Source organism: Pleurodeles waltl, chromosome 12 (genome assembly GCF_031143425.1).
Source record: "Pleurodeles waltl isolate 20211129_DDA chromosome 12, aPleWal1.hap1.20221129, whole genome shotgun sequence".
In the NCBI taxonomy this organism is placed as follows: domain Eukaryota; kingdom Metazoa; phylum Chordata; class Amphibia; order Caudata; family Salamandridae; genus Pleurodeles; species Pleurodeles waltl.
Window position 1 is genome coordinate 335940630 of NC_090451.1, and position 18163 is coordinate 335958792.

Sequence of the window (18163 nt, forward strand, 5' to 3'; positions counted from 1 at the left end):
AGAGCTTTTGCAAAAAGCGCGTTCCGTAAAGGAAAAGTCCCTATTCTAAGATTGGAGAATGAGAGAAATGTTAGAACCCATAAAGAGCTCTTAATCGAGAGATGAAAGCATGAAGCTTTTAGCATTAAATCTCAAATACTAATTTAGGCAGAACATCCCATGAAGAGAGTTTCAGAAAACTCAGTAGACTCAGATCTGCTTAGATTCAGACTCAGACAATGAAAGGAACTCTCAGAATGAATCTGAGAAGCGTCTGCAAAGGGCTTTGCAGGGAGCCTGGAAGGGTCTGCAAAGAGAATATCCTGCATGCTCTAGGAACTTGAACATTTGTAATATTTTCACACCAAAAGTTGAAACAAGTTGTTGCAGTCTTCAGTCTGCTTTTCCAATCAGCTTGTGGTGTCCTCATGGGAACATGAAAGCTTCCATTGTATAAGTAGTTAAGAGTAGTGAAGAGACAATGTCTCAGATATTAAACTTTAGAATGAAACATTATGTGAAACATTTTGTAAGTCACAGATGAGTTTTCACCATTTACTTACTGTAAGACTACTGCAGTTCTTGGTTAGGCCTCTGCATTAGTTTATGAGCTCATAAGGTTCTCACCGTTTGTAAACTAACTGTACCATTGTTCATATCAAACATTCTACAGATATTAAACTAAACCTTTTAACACAGTATTACATTTAATGAAAACTATGCTTATAGAAAGGTTGAAATCTAACATTTTTCTATTGTCATTCATTTTTCTAACGTTCAACTTTATTGAACATTAACATTTCACATTGTTGAACTAGGTCAGGGTTTGTAAAAAGAAAACAAAAATGCATTCTGCCACCTTTCAGACTAAATCTATGTAAATGTGAAAGCCTAGTGCTCTCAATTGCTTTTAAAATGTAGCTTTTCGTCTGAGGCCTACATGTAATTTCGACATGTTAATTGCATTAATTTTCATTAAACAAAAATGCCCATGCATTCTCTCCCCTCTGATTGATTGTTTCTAACCATCATAAAATAATTCCCAGAAAACATAGAAGTTCACTCTCAACTGTTCTTTTTCTTTTGCAGTACAATTGTGATAGCTTTGTAAACTCCTAAAGAAGTCAGGTATCAAACTACAACAGTTCCGTCAGTCAGAATAACTTTATTTGGTCAAATTAAACCCTAAGAATCAGCATAAAAGCACAGTACATACCACAGTTAACCAATAAACCATAATAGCAATAAAAGTACATCATCTTTGCATCACAAAATTTATAAAACCTTACAGAATAAAAGTCAAAGAAAAGATTAAAAGAAAAATAAAGTACAGAACTACAGTGGCCCTTTGCTTAATGGTGCATTGAATAAAAGCAGCAGTTAGGAAGCAAATCTTTACAGTAGTTAATGCTTGCAAATAAGTCAAAATAGTTATGCAGTACCGTATAGTAGTGCTTTAAGAGGGGTAAAAGGTGACTCATCCTTAAAACAGAATAAAACATACCAAAAACATAGTGCATTCTGCTTTGCGCAAGCAGTCATCACAGGGGCAAATGGGTAAAGTTGGAAAGTAAGGACCCTTTAAGTGGATAGCAGCCAAAAAGTGCACCATGTTCAGTCAAGATCTGGCTAACAGAAATCTATGATGCTGACTGCTCACCCAAACGAAATATGTTGCAATGCCATTATTTATGGAGATACCCATGTAAGACTGGACAGTTGGCTTGTCTGCCTCTCCCTTCATGCTTAGATCCAGACAACTAGCCAAGAATTCCCTTTTCAGAGAATTTAAAGAGCTTGGTTTTAGGCTCCAGGGTGAGAAGAAAGATCTTCATGTACCAAGCTAAGGGAGATGTTGTGAATGTATGTAATCCAAGGGATACCTAATGATCAATCAAGTTTTAAAAATTCATTGAGCATGGCCCGGTTGAAGTTTGGCTCCTAGTCCAGTTCCTTAGCCACAAGAGGAGGGGCTGTATTTTAATTAAATCATTGATGTACCCTAGCCGCACTTCAGAATGGCAGATAAAGGAGCTGGAGCTTTTAGGCAAAGCGAGTAACTTTTTGACAAAGCCATTCTCGGTTCTTTCCAATCCAGCTTGATCACTAATGCCCCACACCCCAGCCCTGTAAGAGGCAATGGCACAGCATTTGGCTCCCTGTATATACAGAGGTTCCCTGACTGGCTTACATCCAATGCTGTTGGCAAAACTAAAAACTGCCTCCCCAACCTTAGAAAAGGCCACAGGTCTTCATATTTTTGAGGGACCCCACGCAAGACGTTTATCAAAAAGAATTCCTAAATAGGTAAATGTGGGGACAGAGCTAACTTTGCCATTGACTATGAAGTCAACCATGGTGTGCCTTGGCTTGATTCACCTTCAGATCCAGACCCTCCATGAACTTACAAAAGCGGTCCTGCAAACGCTGTAGCCCGATGGCAGGCCTGGCTATGAGGTCAATATCTTAAACATAAACTAAAGTAGGGATGCTGCAATCCCTATCACGGAAGCAGTCCAATGTAAGTTCTAAAACATATACGTAGGCCATTGATGTATAATGAGAAAACGATTGGGGCCAAAACACAGTCCTGGCTTGCTACCCTCTCCAAATTGACAGCAGTTGTCATCTCCCCCCTCCCCGGGCCGTACCTCACACTAGCAGTAAATTCATTATGAAGTTCCCTAAAAAAGTTGAGAACATACTGATCAACCATCATACCAGGTGGGAGGCTCCACACAACAATTAATATAATTACTAATATAGCTTTGAGGATTCTTCCTGCTGTTACAATCTAATTGTCTATGGCAGAAACTCCCTTTGTGAAACATTTTACAATGCTAGTGGTTTCTGACTGTGACAAATCAAGTTTTATGTCTGAACTGTTCCTTGCATAGTCTACAATTTTCCCACTGTCATCAGGTATGTATGTATAACAATTTTCAACCTTTAATATTTTGCAGACTCCACCCTTTTCTGCAAGTAAAATGGTTAAAGCATACCTATTTTGTATTACCATTGATCTAACAGCTACTAATTCTGTGTTAGCCACGAATAATGCTCCAGATATACTTATTGGTTGACAGTTTGTCCACTACTGTTGAATGTTTTTTTAATATTTTCGTCATTTAGCATCACTCCTACTGCTGGAATAATTGCTCCAAATAAGTCTCCCACTAATTGTGTTTTTTCACTTAAGCTACTTGTGTATCTGTGTGCAGGTGTCATTTTCAAAGCATCTAAACTATGTGCATGGTACATTTTTGGAAATAACAAAACTAGATAAGATATCCTTCCAACCAGCTGGTAATCTGAAGTATGCATTCTGTCCTCAAATAAAATAAACTCCAGGTATAGTTGGATTGTCTCCCTGTAAAATTTGTCATGCACCTCCTGATAACTCAAATGTGTGCTCACAATAACTATTCCCTAATGGTCCCTTTCTATTTTGAATTCTTCTTCTAAAAACACATACTTTACCCTTTTGTCCCCCCTCTAAATTTAACTTTGGATATAATATTTTTCTTCTGAATTCATCTTCCTTTTCCCAAACATTATTCACAACATTCTTAGTAGTGCATGCAAAATGTGTTCTCCTTTCTTCTAACATCATAATAAATGTTTTCTCTAGCGTGCTCACTAAGCTGGTTAGATTATTCTTGTATGCCTTTGCAGTGTCTATAGGTAGAAAAGGTCTAAAATAATGGCTAGCTAAATCAGTTTCTTTTCATTGTGTATGTACATTCATGCTCTTCTGTAAAGGTACCTTTTGAAAGAATCATGTCAAAGTTAGCATATTAATATTCAAAGTGTTGTTGCCTATAAACTAAACTAAGTAAAATACTGCATGTAATAGCATATGAAAGAGGAATTTGATGGTATGCCACCTCCTTGTCAGCCAATACAGGTAAGTAGGCACACACAACAATCCTTTGCATCTAAAGCTTGTGTATATTGTTGAACTGATCTAGAATAAACATTTGTTTAATAATCTTCTTTCATGTAATACACAAATGAGGCTTTCAACTCATCCTTATCTAGATCAGGAACAGATGTCGTGTTAGTGAATGAAAATACAGATTTCTCTTTCTCTGGTGTACAGTGTATTACTAATGACAATGCTATAGCTAACAAAACCACAGATGAAAATGCAATACCCATAACAATCTTGCATCCAGCTGTAGTTATAACACACCTTTATCTAAAGTGAGATCTTTTTAAAACGATAAGTGTAGCAGTAAGTGTTAATTCTTTGCTTTCAATTTACTTATTTTCCCAAGTAGTCTTTATTTTCCTTCTGTTCTTTGTAATGCTGTTAGTTTTCTTGCAAATGTATTTACAGCAATCTTTGTATAGTCTTCCTTAACCCTAATCAGTGTTCTTCTAAAATGTTATCCCTACACTTCTACTGCAGCCTTAGGCCTAGGTACACCTTCTTTATTCTTTTTGCTTAGCAACATATCAGTTTTTATTTCAGCTTACTAGCACAGTTCATTAAATGAATTTTCAGCAACGTTTCTAAACTAAATTCAAACAACTTCAAGGTGGCTCAGGTAATTCTTTGCTCCAGCCAAGCAAATCTGATATTGGGATATTTAGCACTTGGCTCATTTAGTAATCCATTCAGGTGCTGAATATCTCTAACAAGGTACTGTTGCTCTTTTGGACCTTCTGTGTAATATATGCCACTTGTCTGTCTCCTCAGAAATTATTGGTGATATCGATCCAACTGACACACTTGGTTTAAATATCTTTTGACTGTAGGTTTTGGGGGATTTTAGCATTAAGGGCGTCTCTTCTTGGTATTGATTCAGTAACTGTTCCTGCTCCTATATCTTCTTGTTGACCTGAAGATATCTCAACTGTCACTTCAGGCTGAGTTATTGCTTCTCCTTCTTCTTTACCAAGACCTCCAGTGCCACTCTGTGAGATATCGGAGAATTGGATTTCTTCACCTGTCTGCAGCTCTTCACCCCTTTTCTTCTTACTGTTGTTCCACTTGTGGGTTTGCTTCTTGTACTTGTGCGACTTGACTTGCACAGTTTGCAGTGGTACAGTCACTAATGTTCTTGTTTCTGGCTCATAGAACACTATTTCTTCATATGGATCTCTTGTTCTCTAGATATGCAAAGCATGCACCCAGCTTGGTACTTTGGCACATTTAACAGCAGTGCTCGTGATAAAAATCACCTGGTAGGGGCCTTTCCTCCTTGTCCACAGACAGGACTTTCTCACATACTTCCTGATGATTACCCAGTCCCCGGGTTTAACTTGTGGCTCTGCTATTGATGTATATGTTGCAGTGACAGCTTCAACCTGCAAAAAAAACAGAATGCACCACATCAGCCAATCTTTTGCATTAATCAAGTACCATGTAATCTCTTAAGTTCACAAGTGCATTTGCAAGTACAGCAGGCAATCTCATGGCTCTTCCCATCAGAATTTCATGAGGAGATAAACCTGTCTTCCTGTCGTGTGTACTTGAAAAGGCTTGTCAGCACGAACGGCAAAACATCAGACCATTTCAGTGAAGTGGATGCTCAAACCTCTGCCAGTCAAGACTTTATTGTTGCATTTATTTGCTCGCCTATTCCAGAAGCTTCTGGTCAATAGTTACAGTGCTATTTCTACTCCCCTTGAATTGCTATTCACAGCATCTTAAGAATCTCACTGTTAAAGTGAGTCCCTATATCTAATTCCAGAGAAACTAGCTTTCCGTACCTCAGTACCAGCTCTCTTAACAGCAGTTTAGCTACATCAAAACTGTCATTTCGCCTTGTTGGGTAGGCTTCCACCCATCGAGAGAAAATGCACACTGTAACCAGGACGCTTCTAAGCCCGTTAGAAATGGGCATCTCGATGAAGTCCATCTGCATCTGTTCAAAGGGCCATTTGACTCAGTGTAACTGGTGTTCTTTTTCCTACATTCCTCTGTTGGCATGTTAGCGGTGACATAGATCCTCCGCATGCATCCTAAATCTGAGGTTAAACCGGTTCTGTCTAAAGGATCTCACTGTTGCATCCCTATCTAAATGTGTGGGGCCATGGAAGTGTTGTGTAATGGGCAGGCCTCGAAAAATCATACAAATATTATTAGACCTGCAGGCCTAGTGAGTTTAATAATCCACTCGACCTAACTGTAATGTTTAACTGGTTTCAAATTATATAAGTCTAGGGAAATATTTTAATTCACTGAGCTGCTATTTTCTTCATTATCACGTATGATAGCACCTTTTAAAATGTTAGTGCAGCATGTCTGCTGTACGAAAAACTCTTGTTTAATAGACTGTCAGTTTGCTCCATGTAATTCAAATCTAGCTGTATATAGGATACACATGACCCCTGAATTGCCTCTTAGTCAGGGCCATTAGATTTATGCTGTGCATGGAATTCGATATAGTATGGTGGCTGGATTTGGTGCAATGGAACAACATAGGATTACTATTTAATTACTTTTTCTCAAATCCTGAACTATTTTAATTTTTTCCTCGGGCTTCTGTAAGCCTCTAATCATTGAGTTAGAAGGACCCCTACTATTTCACTCAAGATCCCTTCCTTCAGCATGCCCTCAGTTATTTGTTTTATTTTTCTCACTACCTCTGGGATCAAATGATATGTTGGTGTTCTCTGAAAAATTGCATAAAGCTTGACTGTAGTACAGACTGGTTATACACCTTTGTTTAGCCAGATGTCTTTCTCTGTGAAATCCCATACTTCTGGATTCACACTTTCTCTCAATTCAGGGGGCAATTCCTCTACAGTTCTCATTGAGAAAAGCCTTACAGTATCTTTATTGAGCTAGCTTAAATTCCACATCCTTATCAGGGGTTTGAAATTCCACTCCTTCTGGTTTGCAATAAAATGTGCAACTTAACTTGCACAACAAATCGTATACTAGAAGTTTTACAGGAATTAAGTCACACACAACAAACTGGAGATTGTTTTCAAATTGACCTATTTTTTGAAACTGGATTTGTAATCTGTTTATTTGTAACACTTACAACTTGGATCTTCTTACTTGATAGGAATAGGTCTGGGACTTCTGCTGTTCTAACAGTGGAACAGGTACCACCTTTGTCAATAAGAAATTGCACTTGGTGGCCATTTACCTCTCCTTCTACAAATGGTCCACTCCGGACTACCTCTAAGACTGCGGCAAGCACATAACCTGTGTCGCCTCCCCAGCACAGTCATTGTGATGTATTAGAGTAAAAGCTCTCACTTTCCATTATAGCAAACTGCTGGAATGCTTTCTGGTTCTGTGAATGAAATGAATTTTTATTTACTCAGGGCATTTGACTCATATCAGTTGTAAGAATTCCCACGTTCTGTTGAACCATGGAGGTTGTGGGACTTGCATCTTAGGAACTTGAGGGTGCATTGGCACTTGCATTTGTTGAAAAGGCACTTTGCATCTGCACTTGATTCCCTCCTTGTATTTGATTATTAACATTCATTCTATCTATGTTAATCTTCCAATGCCGGATCTTGTTACAGAAGTGACAAGGAGTAATTTTCTTCAACGTTGCAACGTCTACTCCTGAATTGGGACCAGTCTGAACTCGTCGACCTCTACCTTGTGAAACAACCATACTTCCTTGAGCACCTTGCAATCCAGCTTGAAACCCAACTCCTTTCATTCTGATAACTTGTACCTTGCATTGCCCCAACATTCGCTGCAAGTGACTGATTCTGAAAACCTTTCTGTGCCGTTGTCGTTTGTGCCCGCATAAACTTTTCATTAAGCTTTTTCTGCTTCATCTCCGTTCCTCACTACAGTACTTGGGATATTTCAGAATGCAACAAATCACACTCTGTTGTATGTTTTGACTAATCTTTGGTCTCAGTCAGAGAACAGACATAGAAATAAAGAATCCCATATCATTCGGCTCTGGGTACATTTGACCTGTATGCTGCTGAAACACTTTCAACAAATTCTCTTAATATTCCTGCACTCACTCTTTCATTTCCTGTTGAATTTTTCAAACTCACTCCATCTGCAAATGTATTTCACTGATGCAATGAAAAACAATTGCATTCCTGAAGAACACATTGACTCAAATGATTCATCCTCCAAATATACCCTGGAACTTTTCACAGTGGTATGCTTTTTGAAAGATCTGCTTCATATTTATGTATTTATTCAATTTGTCATATTGCAATACGTGCTGGCACATTCACAATGGGCGCACTAACACTTGTAGGCATCACTGCCTGTACAGTCTCAACTTGGGTTGACACACTATTAGCTATAATAGGCTGTGTCACAATGGGCAGTGTCATCACAGGCAGTGCTACAACATGCTGTAGTGTAACAGGCTGGGTCATTGGTAAAGGGGCTGTAGCTACTGTCAAATTAGTTGTCATTCCATCAGTATTTATCACAGGACCCACATGAGTTGGTGGACGTACAGCCAATAACTATTCCAAAATACCTTCTGAACCAGTAGCAGTGTCTGTTTTCATTTCATCTTTTTTCATGTTCTCCCCTTTAATCTTTTTTGTTTTTGTGTTTCTCGTGTTTTTCAGATTGTTAATTATTTTCTCATTTGTAATTTCAGGATATAATTTAGTTCCCATCTTTGCTGTTGCTCATCCCAAATTGTATGTGAGTAATTTCTCATAGCTCTTTTTGTCCATCTTTGGTATTTCTCGTTATACCTAGTGCAAGCTGTCTTCTCCCAAGCACTCAGTGCTTCAAACTGTGTAGGTCTGGGAGGAGGCTTCATATCACAAATTGTTTCTCGAAGTCTGTTTATAACTCTTATATCAAATGTACTCCATCTAGGAAAGCTCAATTGACCCACTTTGTTAGTGACTTTGCACCATTGACTAAGCCATACATGTGTATAACCCTTCCTCAGTCATATGACAAGCAGACATTCCTTCAGTAGGTGCGTCTTCACCCTCCCGTACTGCGGTAGTCACATCACATTAAAATTCTAATAACTTTGCACAGTTTAATGATTTCGCATTTAAATCAACAAATTGCGAACAACAAAATATAAATCTTCAGTGTTTTGATTCTGTTCCGTATATGTCAGTTTTCAGTAAGCCCGCCTCCCAATCTCAGGGCGCCCCGTTCACTAACCAACCTATCTCGATGCGTCTCTTCATGCAGCTAAACCAATCTCTGTGCAGCGTTTCACGCCAACTGACCAGGCTGTACAATATGACTTAACCTGCTCCTTGCAGGGGCTCACCCTCCTTTACAATTTCTTAATTTTCACGCAAAGCTATAATTCTACTGTTCTAAGCAACATAAAATAAGTCTTTGTCTACCCCTTCTAAAGAAAAGAAAACGAACAATTTAACAACAGGAAAAATCAAGTTTTTACATCCCCGACTTTTCTTAATCAAAAAGAGTTTAGACCCAACCAATGAAATATGGACCAGCAGGAAATCACCTAAAAATCAATGCAGTGTCACCCATGTGCATCAGGTTCCACTAACATTGACCACTGTTAGTAGGGTCCCAATATATAGTTCCTGTTCCTCTCTCAAAAGTGCAGTCAATGACGTCTCGTGACCTGCACCACAAATCATTAGCAGGCAAGAAAACCATAAGTCAACTCTTAATCTATCTTAGGATCTTGAACTGCTTAGCCCAATAACCTCTTTAACTTCTTCAACAAAATCGCATAAGCATGTGCTATTCATAAGTGTTGGACCTGACCCTTTTTGTAGGGCTATCCCCACATTTTCTGCCTCCTTTCTCCTATTTTTTCTGATCTGTTTTTGTTAGCTTTAGGACTCTGGGCACTTTATCACTGCCAACGAGTGCTAAAGTGCATATGCTCTCTGTCTAAAATGTATTGGTGATTGGTTTCTTCATGATTGGCATATTTGATATACTAGTAGGTCCCTAGTGATGTGCACTATGTATGCCAAATCCAGTTCCTGGGCCCTTGGACACGAGCTCTGGTGCAACCAAGAAGAAACTGCATTGACTCCAGAGTGACTTCTGAACTGGGGCAAGCCTCCCACTCTTCCCCGCACCTGCATCGCAGCCATGGTCCCCCCAGAGTACAACAGCCACAACCTGCAACACAGGCCTGACGCCACCGCAGCGTCTCCGAAGTCCCACCACAGGGTGTGTCCCAAGTGCCATGGCACCGACGTCCATGAGACCTGACTGCGAATCCACTGCAGCAGCCTTAGCCCCGTGGTGTGATTGTAACACCGCAAAGTTGACGCCTCACCTCTTGACCTGCTAGATTCATTGACCCCCTCCTTGTCGTAAGGAACAGGTGCTTCGCCACCGACGCCACATCACCTCCCCTGCAACTGTAAGGGACAGACACCTCACCTCCCTTGCCTAGCGGTAAGGAACCGCCACCTCACCATCCCGGTAGCAGTAAGGAACCAGTGCCGCACTGGCTCCAGTCACGCACCACCTACTTGATTCCGTACAATGTCTTTGTTTCCTCATCATTTCTCAAGGTACTCTACTTGGGGTCCATGCGACTCCAGGACAGGCCCGCATTCCCTCACAAGTGCTGTTAGTACTGACTGTCAAGATGCTGTGATAGCCCCAGTTTGATCTATTGTGGTTCTAAGCGCTTTACTAATATTTAATCTTTGAAAATTCTTACCTTTACTTGTGTATGTTAGATTTTGTCATTTTGGACTTGTTTTACTCAGATAAATATTGGCTGTTTTTCTAAACTGGAGTACTTTTGTGGTGTTTTCACTGTGTTTGTATGTACACACACACACACACACACACACACACACACACACACACACACACACTTTACATATTGCCTCTGAGAGAAACCTGACTGCTCGTACCAAGAGGGGTGAACAGGGGCCAATTTAGCTGTATGGCTCCTTTATCCTGACTAGAATGAGTGACCCTACTTGGACAGGGTGCACACAACTGCCAACTAGAGACCCCATTTCTGACAATCTTCAATAATATGTTCAACACACATATGCCAATACTTGTGTAAAACCACACTAATCAGTTTCCATTTTGACGTATAACTCTACTGATACACCTCCATTTCAACAATCACCTTAGAAAACTTCAGTTCATGATTTTTGAAGTTTGGCTAATAAGACGTGGGCATTTTTCTGTCTTGGGACGAATTTTAATTACCACAGCTCCACTTTCTCATTACGTAAGCCATCCTCTGCTATCAAAGTTGGTGGAGTGGTCACCTTTAAATAAATGTTTGGTTTACGGTATAAATCTTACCCTCTCTTCAAATCGGCAGTCTCTCTTGTTACTTGGTCCAGGCCGAAAGACTTTGGACATAAGTAAGAATTAATCAGAAGCTGTAAATCAAATCAACTAATCATCACAGTTTTTAATTTCAATCTTTGGGAGTCAATGATGAGAGTTGGTTTTTGTTTCAGAACTTTATTTAAAATCTTTTATCTTTTAGCAAGTAAATCTTTATTATTCATCAAAATAATTATTCAATTAATAATCACTACAAATAATATCAGAGCACAAAGCACGTTCGAACAAAGAAAAGTCTCTGTTGTAAGTTGTAGAATGAGAAAAAAGCATTAGTTAGAACCCATAAAGAGCTCTAAATCAAGAGGTGAAAGCTTGCAGCTTTTAGCCTTAAATCTCTAATTTATTAATCAAGGCAGAACATCCCATAAAGGGAGGATCAAGAAAATCAGTAGAATCTCAGAGCAGCATAGATTTAGTCAGAGTAAACGAAAGAGACTGAGAATGAATCTGAAAAGCATCTGCAAAGGGTTATGGAGGGAGTCTGGAAGGGTCTGCAAAAAGAGAATCCTGCGTACTCTAGGACCATGCACATTTATAATATTTTCATATCTGTAGTTGAAACAGATTGTTACAGACTTCAGTAAGCTCATCCAATCAGCTTGCAGTGTCATCATGGGAACAGAAAAGCTTCTGTCGTCTAAGCAGTCAAGAGGCAATGTCTCACAGATATTAAACTTCAGAATGAAACATTATGAGAAACATTTGGTAAGTCACAGATGAGTTCTCACCATTCACTTTCCCATAAGACAACTACAGTTCATGTTTAGGCCTCTGCATTACTCTATGAGCTTATATTGTTACTGTTCTCTTTTTCATTCTAAATTAGTTGTACCATTGTTCGTAGCAAACATTCTACAGAAATTAAACTGAACATTTTATCACATTATTATATTGTATGAAAACTACGCTTTATGGGAATGTCGAAAGCTAACATTTTCTATTGTCATTCATTTTTCTAGTGAGCACACTGTACTGAATATTAACAATTCACATTGTTGAACTAGGTCAGAATTTGTAAAAAAAAAAAAAAATGCATTCTGCAGGCTTTCAAACTTATAGTATGTAACTGTGAAAGCTTAGTGCTCTCACTTGCTTTTAAAATATAATTTTTTGTCAGAGGCCTACATTTTGTTTCTACTTGTTAATTGCATTTTTTTCTTCACTCAAAATTTCCTTTGCACCATACAATGACAGATTGTACCATACCACACCCTCTCCCATACTATACAATGGCAGGCCATACCATACCATACTATACAATAACATGCCAAACCATACCATACATTCTATACAATAATATGTCATACTGTTCAATAACGAGCCATAGCGTACCATACTAAACAATGACAGGCCATGTCATACCATGGTATACAATGATGGACCATATCATACTGTAACGTAACCTTACCATTCTATACAATGACCGGCCATACCATACTATACAATAAGCCCATATTGTACCATACCATACCTTATAACAACAAGCCAGACCATACTGTACAAAACAGGCAATACTAAACCTTGCTTGCTATACAGTGACAGACCAAACCATATTATACTATACTATGCGAAGAGAGATCCGTACCATACCATATAAGAGATCTAAAAAAAGGCAAACCCAATAGATCTTGCATCAGCCCAGCAGCCATTTGCTGCTGGGCTGCTCCGCTTTCAGAAAAGTAGTTTCAGCAAGTGCAAATTATTTTTATTTGTATTTTTATTTGCTGCTCTAAGTGGCATCCTCTATCTTGGATTGGTAAATAATAAAAATAAAAATGCATCGTTGGCAAAAAGTATTTTCTTTTTTAAATCGTTCTTCCTTCCATGAAGATGAAATCTCAACTTCCTGAGCTAGCCCTTTAAAGATAACCAAGAGATAAGGTCCTATTTTCGTGGACTGAATGCAAACCCTCAAACTCAAGTATTTGCTTTGTTTAGCTTTTGGAAACATTAGACGTTCTGAAACGTATCCATGATAAATATGATTATTCCATTTGTTCCCCCTTCTCCTGAGGGGGGAGCCACATTTCTTTTGTGTTATTATTGTGATCTTGGACATCGTTATAAGGTAAGAAAGTGAACCAAATGATCTTAGCTTACTGTTAAGGAGTTTAGCATAGAGGTGTAATTTTTTGTTTTACTTGGGGCACAGGAACGTTAGACACTCAAGGTCTACAAGCAGAATTCCTGTACTAAAGTTAGATTGGATGGCAATCTATTCAAGAATGGATTCAATTGGTCTGTGGCAAGTTAGTGATCAACAAGAACATTTGAGACTCTTGAGTAATGAGGGACCACTTAATCTGCTAGACGTAGGACCATTTAACAATTGGAAGACCAGAGTAAATTATATCAAATTACTGGGAATCCAGTAGTATTCATTGAAATAGGTAGAATATGGACACAATCACTGCCTCAGAAAAATAAGACCCTTCTCCATTTGGCAATGTAAGGAAATGCCTCCTTGGCATGGTTACCCCTGACTTTTTGCCTTTGCTGATGCTAAGTTTTGATTGAAAGTGTGCTGGGACCCTGCTAACTAGGCCCCCGCACCAGTGTTCTTTCCCTAATCTGTACCTTTGTTTCCACAATTGGCACAACCCTGGAACTCAGATAAGTCCCAAGTACCAAGGGCCCTGATGCCAGGGAAGGTCTCTAAGGGCTTCATCATGTCTTATGCCACCCTGGGGACCCCTCACTCAGCACATCCACACTGCCTCACAGCTTGTGTGTGCTGGTGGGGAGAAAAAGACTACATCAACATGGTAGTCCCCTCAGAGTGCCATGCCAACCTCACTCTGCCTGTGACATAGGTAAGTCATCCCTCTAGCAGACCTCACATCCCTAAGGCAGGGTGCACTATATTCCACAAGTGAGGGCATGTGTACATGAGCACTATGCCCCTACAGTGTCTAAGCAAAACCTTAGACATTGTAAGTGCAGGGTAGCCATAAGAGTATAAGGTCTGGGAGTTTGTCAAACACGAACTCCACAGTTCCATAATGGCTACACTGAAATCTGGGAAGTTTGGTATCAAACTTCTCAGCGCAATAAATGAACACTGATGCCAGTGTGGAATTTATTGTAAAATGCACCCAGAGGGCATCTTAGAGATGCCCCTGAATACCAATCTGACTACTAGTGTTAGACTGACCAGTTCCTGCCACAAACCAGACGAGTTGCTGGCCACATGGGGAGAGTGCCTTTGTCATTCTGTGGCCAGAAACAAAGCCTGTACTGGGTGAAGGTGCTTCTCACCTCCCCCTGCAGGAACTGTAACACCTGGCGGTGAGCCTCAAAGGCTCACCCCTTTTTTTTACAGCGCACCAGGGCATCTCAGATAGTGGAGCTGCCCGCCCCTCCGGCCACTGCCCTCACTTTTGGTGGCAAGGCTGGAGGAGATAATGAGAAAAACAAGGAGCAGTCACCCACCAGTCAGGACCACCCCTAAGGTGTCCTGAGCTGAGGTGACCCCCCCCCCCGCCTTTAGAAATCCTCCATCTTACGTTTGGAGGATTCCCCCAATAGGATTAGGGATGTGCCCCCTCCCCTCAGGGAAGAGGCACAAAGAGGGTGGAGCCACCCTCCAAGACAGTAGCCATTGGCTACTGCCCTCCCAGACCTAAACACACCCCTACATTTAGTATTTAAGGGCACCACAAAACCCAGGAAATCAGATTCCTGCAACCTGAACTACAAAGAAGGACTGCTGACCTACAAGCCTGCAGTGACGACGGACGACAACTGCTCTGGCCCCAGCCCTACCAGCCTGTCTCCTGAGTCGAGAACCTGCAACCAGCGACGCATCTAACAGGGACCGGGACCTCTGAAGCCTCAGAGGACTGCCCTGACCCCCAGGACCAAGAAACCTCCGTGAGCAGCGGCTCTGCGCAACTACAGCAACATCTTTGCAACAAACAAACAACTTTTAAAGAACTCACTCTTCCCGCCAGAAGCGTGAGACTTCACACTCTGCACACAACGCCCCCGGCTCGAGATCCAGAGAACCAACACCACAGGGAGGACTCCCCGGCGACTGCAACCTCATGAGTAGTCCGAGACGACCCCACAGTGACGCATGCTGAGAGAATCCAGAGGCACCCCCTGACCGCGACTGCCTGTAACAGGGGACCCGACGTCTGGACCAAGCACTGCACCCGCAGCCCCCAGGACCGGAAGGAACTGAACCTCAGTGCAGGAGTAACCCCCTAGGCGACCCTCTGCCTAGCCCAGGTGGAGGCTGGCCCAAGAAGCCCCCCGTGCCTGCCTGCACCGCTAGAGTGACCCCCGGGTCCCTCCATTGCACCCGGCCGCCCTTGTGCCTCTGAGGGTGTGTTTTTTGTGCCTACTTGTGTCCCCCCCAGTGCTCTACAAACCCCCCCCCCTGGTCTGCCCCCCGAGGACGCGGGTTCTTACCTGCTGGCAAACTGGAACCGGAGCACCCCTGTTCTCCATGAGCGCCTGTGTGTTTTGGGCACCTCTTTGACCTCTGCACCTGACCGGCCCTGAGCTGCTGGTGTGGTAACTTTGGGGTTACCCTGAACCCCCAACAGTGGGCTGCCTATGCCCAGGAACTGAGACTTGTAAGTGTCTTACTTACCTCACAATCTAACCAATACTTAACTCCCCCAGGAACTGTTGATTTTTGCACTGTCTACTTTTAAAATAGCTTATTGCCATTTTAACAAAAACTCACTATGTTATTGCTTTAACTCAGAGTTCCTAACTTACCTGTGTGGAGTACCTTGCATTTTATGTATTTACTTCAAATCTTGAACTCGTGGTTCTTAAAATAAATTAAGAAAATATATTTTTCTATATAAAAACCTATTGGCCTGGAGTAAGTCTTTGAGTGTGTGGTGTTCATTTATTGCTTGTGTGTGTACAACAAATGCTTAACACTACCCTCTGATAACCCTACTGCTCAACCACACTACCACAAAATAGAGCATTAGAATTATCTAATTTTGACACTATCTTACCTCTAAGGGGAACCCTTGGACTCTGTGCACACTATTTCTCACTTTGAGATGGTATATACAGAACCAACTTCCTACAGGCAATGTCTGTTAAAGTTGGAGCTGCAGAGAGCTGAATGTAGAGGTTGGTCCTTAGTTTCTTTCTTACATGCTGTGAGGAATGGGTGTCCTCCTCTGGAAGCTACTTTCTTTCTCCAGAGTGTAATACCGGTTGCAGTTAGAATGCCTTCTGGAACGTTGTGCCTGACAACGCCAGATCAACAAATAGACGTCCAAGGTGCCAGTTCCGAAATGAGGGAATTCTTCTTGCAAGTCTCACATTTCCTGATTTGGATAAATCAGGACTATACCTAAAAGGACTTTGGGCTGAGCCAGACAGACAGAAGCAGAGGAGAACCAGGGTGGCAGGACTGGAAATGTGGCTAGGTTGTCAGGGTGTGAGTGAAGTGTCCAACAGTTAGGCACAATCTGTGGATCGCAGCACACTGGTACACAGATCAGAGGCTCTTTATAGTTTGTTAGAATAGTAAACTCTTTAAAGGAAGGGACTGGTCTCTGAACAGGAACCACCTTGCAGGAACGGGATAGACTCTAAGGAGGAGGCACCCAGCAGGAAGAGGCTGACCTCAGAACTTTTGAAGTGGTACTCAAGCTAGGAGCCCATCTTAAAAAGGAGCCTGTGTTTGCTGACCATCTTAAAATAGCTTCTCTGTTTGTTGCCCATCTGGGCAGGGTGCCTAACTAAAGAAATTTTGGACTGAGGCCCCCTGCTTGCTTCCAGGCCTGTGGCTTCCCTGAACCATACCAAAAACAGTTGTCATTTTGTGCTTCCAAAGTGCAAAAAGTTAATCCATTTGGATGATCAGAGGTACTCCTTCCCTCTGTTTGATCTGCCTCTATAGCTCCATTTGCTGTATGTTTTATTAAGTATCATCTCTAAACAGACCCATATGTTTACTCTATTTGGTATTCATTTGTGTTCTGCCTTGACTGCCCTATTGCATATAACTGAAAAAACATTCTCTGTGCCATTTGTTTTCATTTTCTTTTAGGAAGTGCATGAAAATGTGAAGAAATGCAAAAATTTCTTAGCCACTCTCATAAAACTGGCATCTCATAATTCCCCTTCGCCAGAAACTTCGAGAAATGTGAAGAGCCTTGTCCAGGATTTGTTGGTAAATTATCTTAATTTCTTTAAAATTATTAGTACATCAAATTTAAAATGATTGAATTTAGAATACATTTGTATGTTATCTTTTAAATTCATATAACATAATTGGTTTTGTGTACTGTGCAAACTTAAAGAATGATTCTCCATTACTACCTCTTCCTTTTTGTCCCAGTTCTTACTACGATGAATATGTAGCAAGAACTGTGATGTAAAAGAAAATAACTTTGAGCAATGTAGATTAACATAATATTTTGGACAGGGTTGCACATATACCACTTTTCTTTTTTTGTGTGTGTTTTTTTCTGGGTTACACCTACAGGTTTGCTTTAGAGGTTCCTCTGTTTAGACTATTGTCAGAATCTGCAGCACAATTGTAAAGGTAGTTCTACAGGTGTAACAAAGAGACATCTTAAAGAAATTAAGCAATCATAGACATGTTTTAAACCCTTTTATCAGCTAGTTGATATTACCTGTTACATATTTTGCGAGTGAGAATGCTACAGTGGCTATTGAAATATTTTGAAGGGCAAGAAAAATGGTGAACACACATGTCCACCACGGTATCTTCATTTTTATGCATGAATGCAGCATGTATGCCTATGTGAGGGGAACTAGATAATGTTTTACTGAATATAAATCTTGTTCTGGTGAAAATATTAAAATTAAGTTGCCAGTCAGAACGACCATCAAGTTGATGAAATTGAATGCTCAATGGCATGTGCATGTGTGGCTCTAGATACACATGCTCTGTATACCCCTGCCATCTAATGTAGGGTCGAGAGT

At 40.7% G+C, this 18163-nt stretch overlaps 1 protein-coding gene across 1 annotated transcript in view; it reads left to right on the top strand.

Annotated features, from left to right (window-relative positions):
- The window catches only part of LOC138267494 (transcription initiation factor TFIID subunit 4-like), a 1241721-nt gene that overhangs the window by 121182 nt on the left and 1102376 nt on the right, over positions 1–18163 (top strand). Inside the window, exon 5 of the mRNA XM_069216487.1 lies at positions 17262–17384. Coding sequence (XP_069072588.1) covers positions 17262–17384 — 123 coding nt within the window. The remainder of the gene's footprint in view (positions 1–17261; positions 17385–18163) is intronic.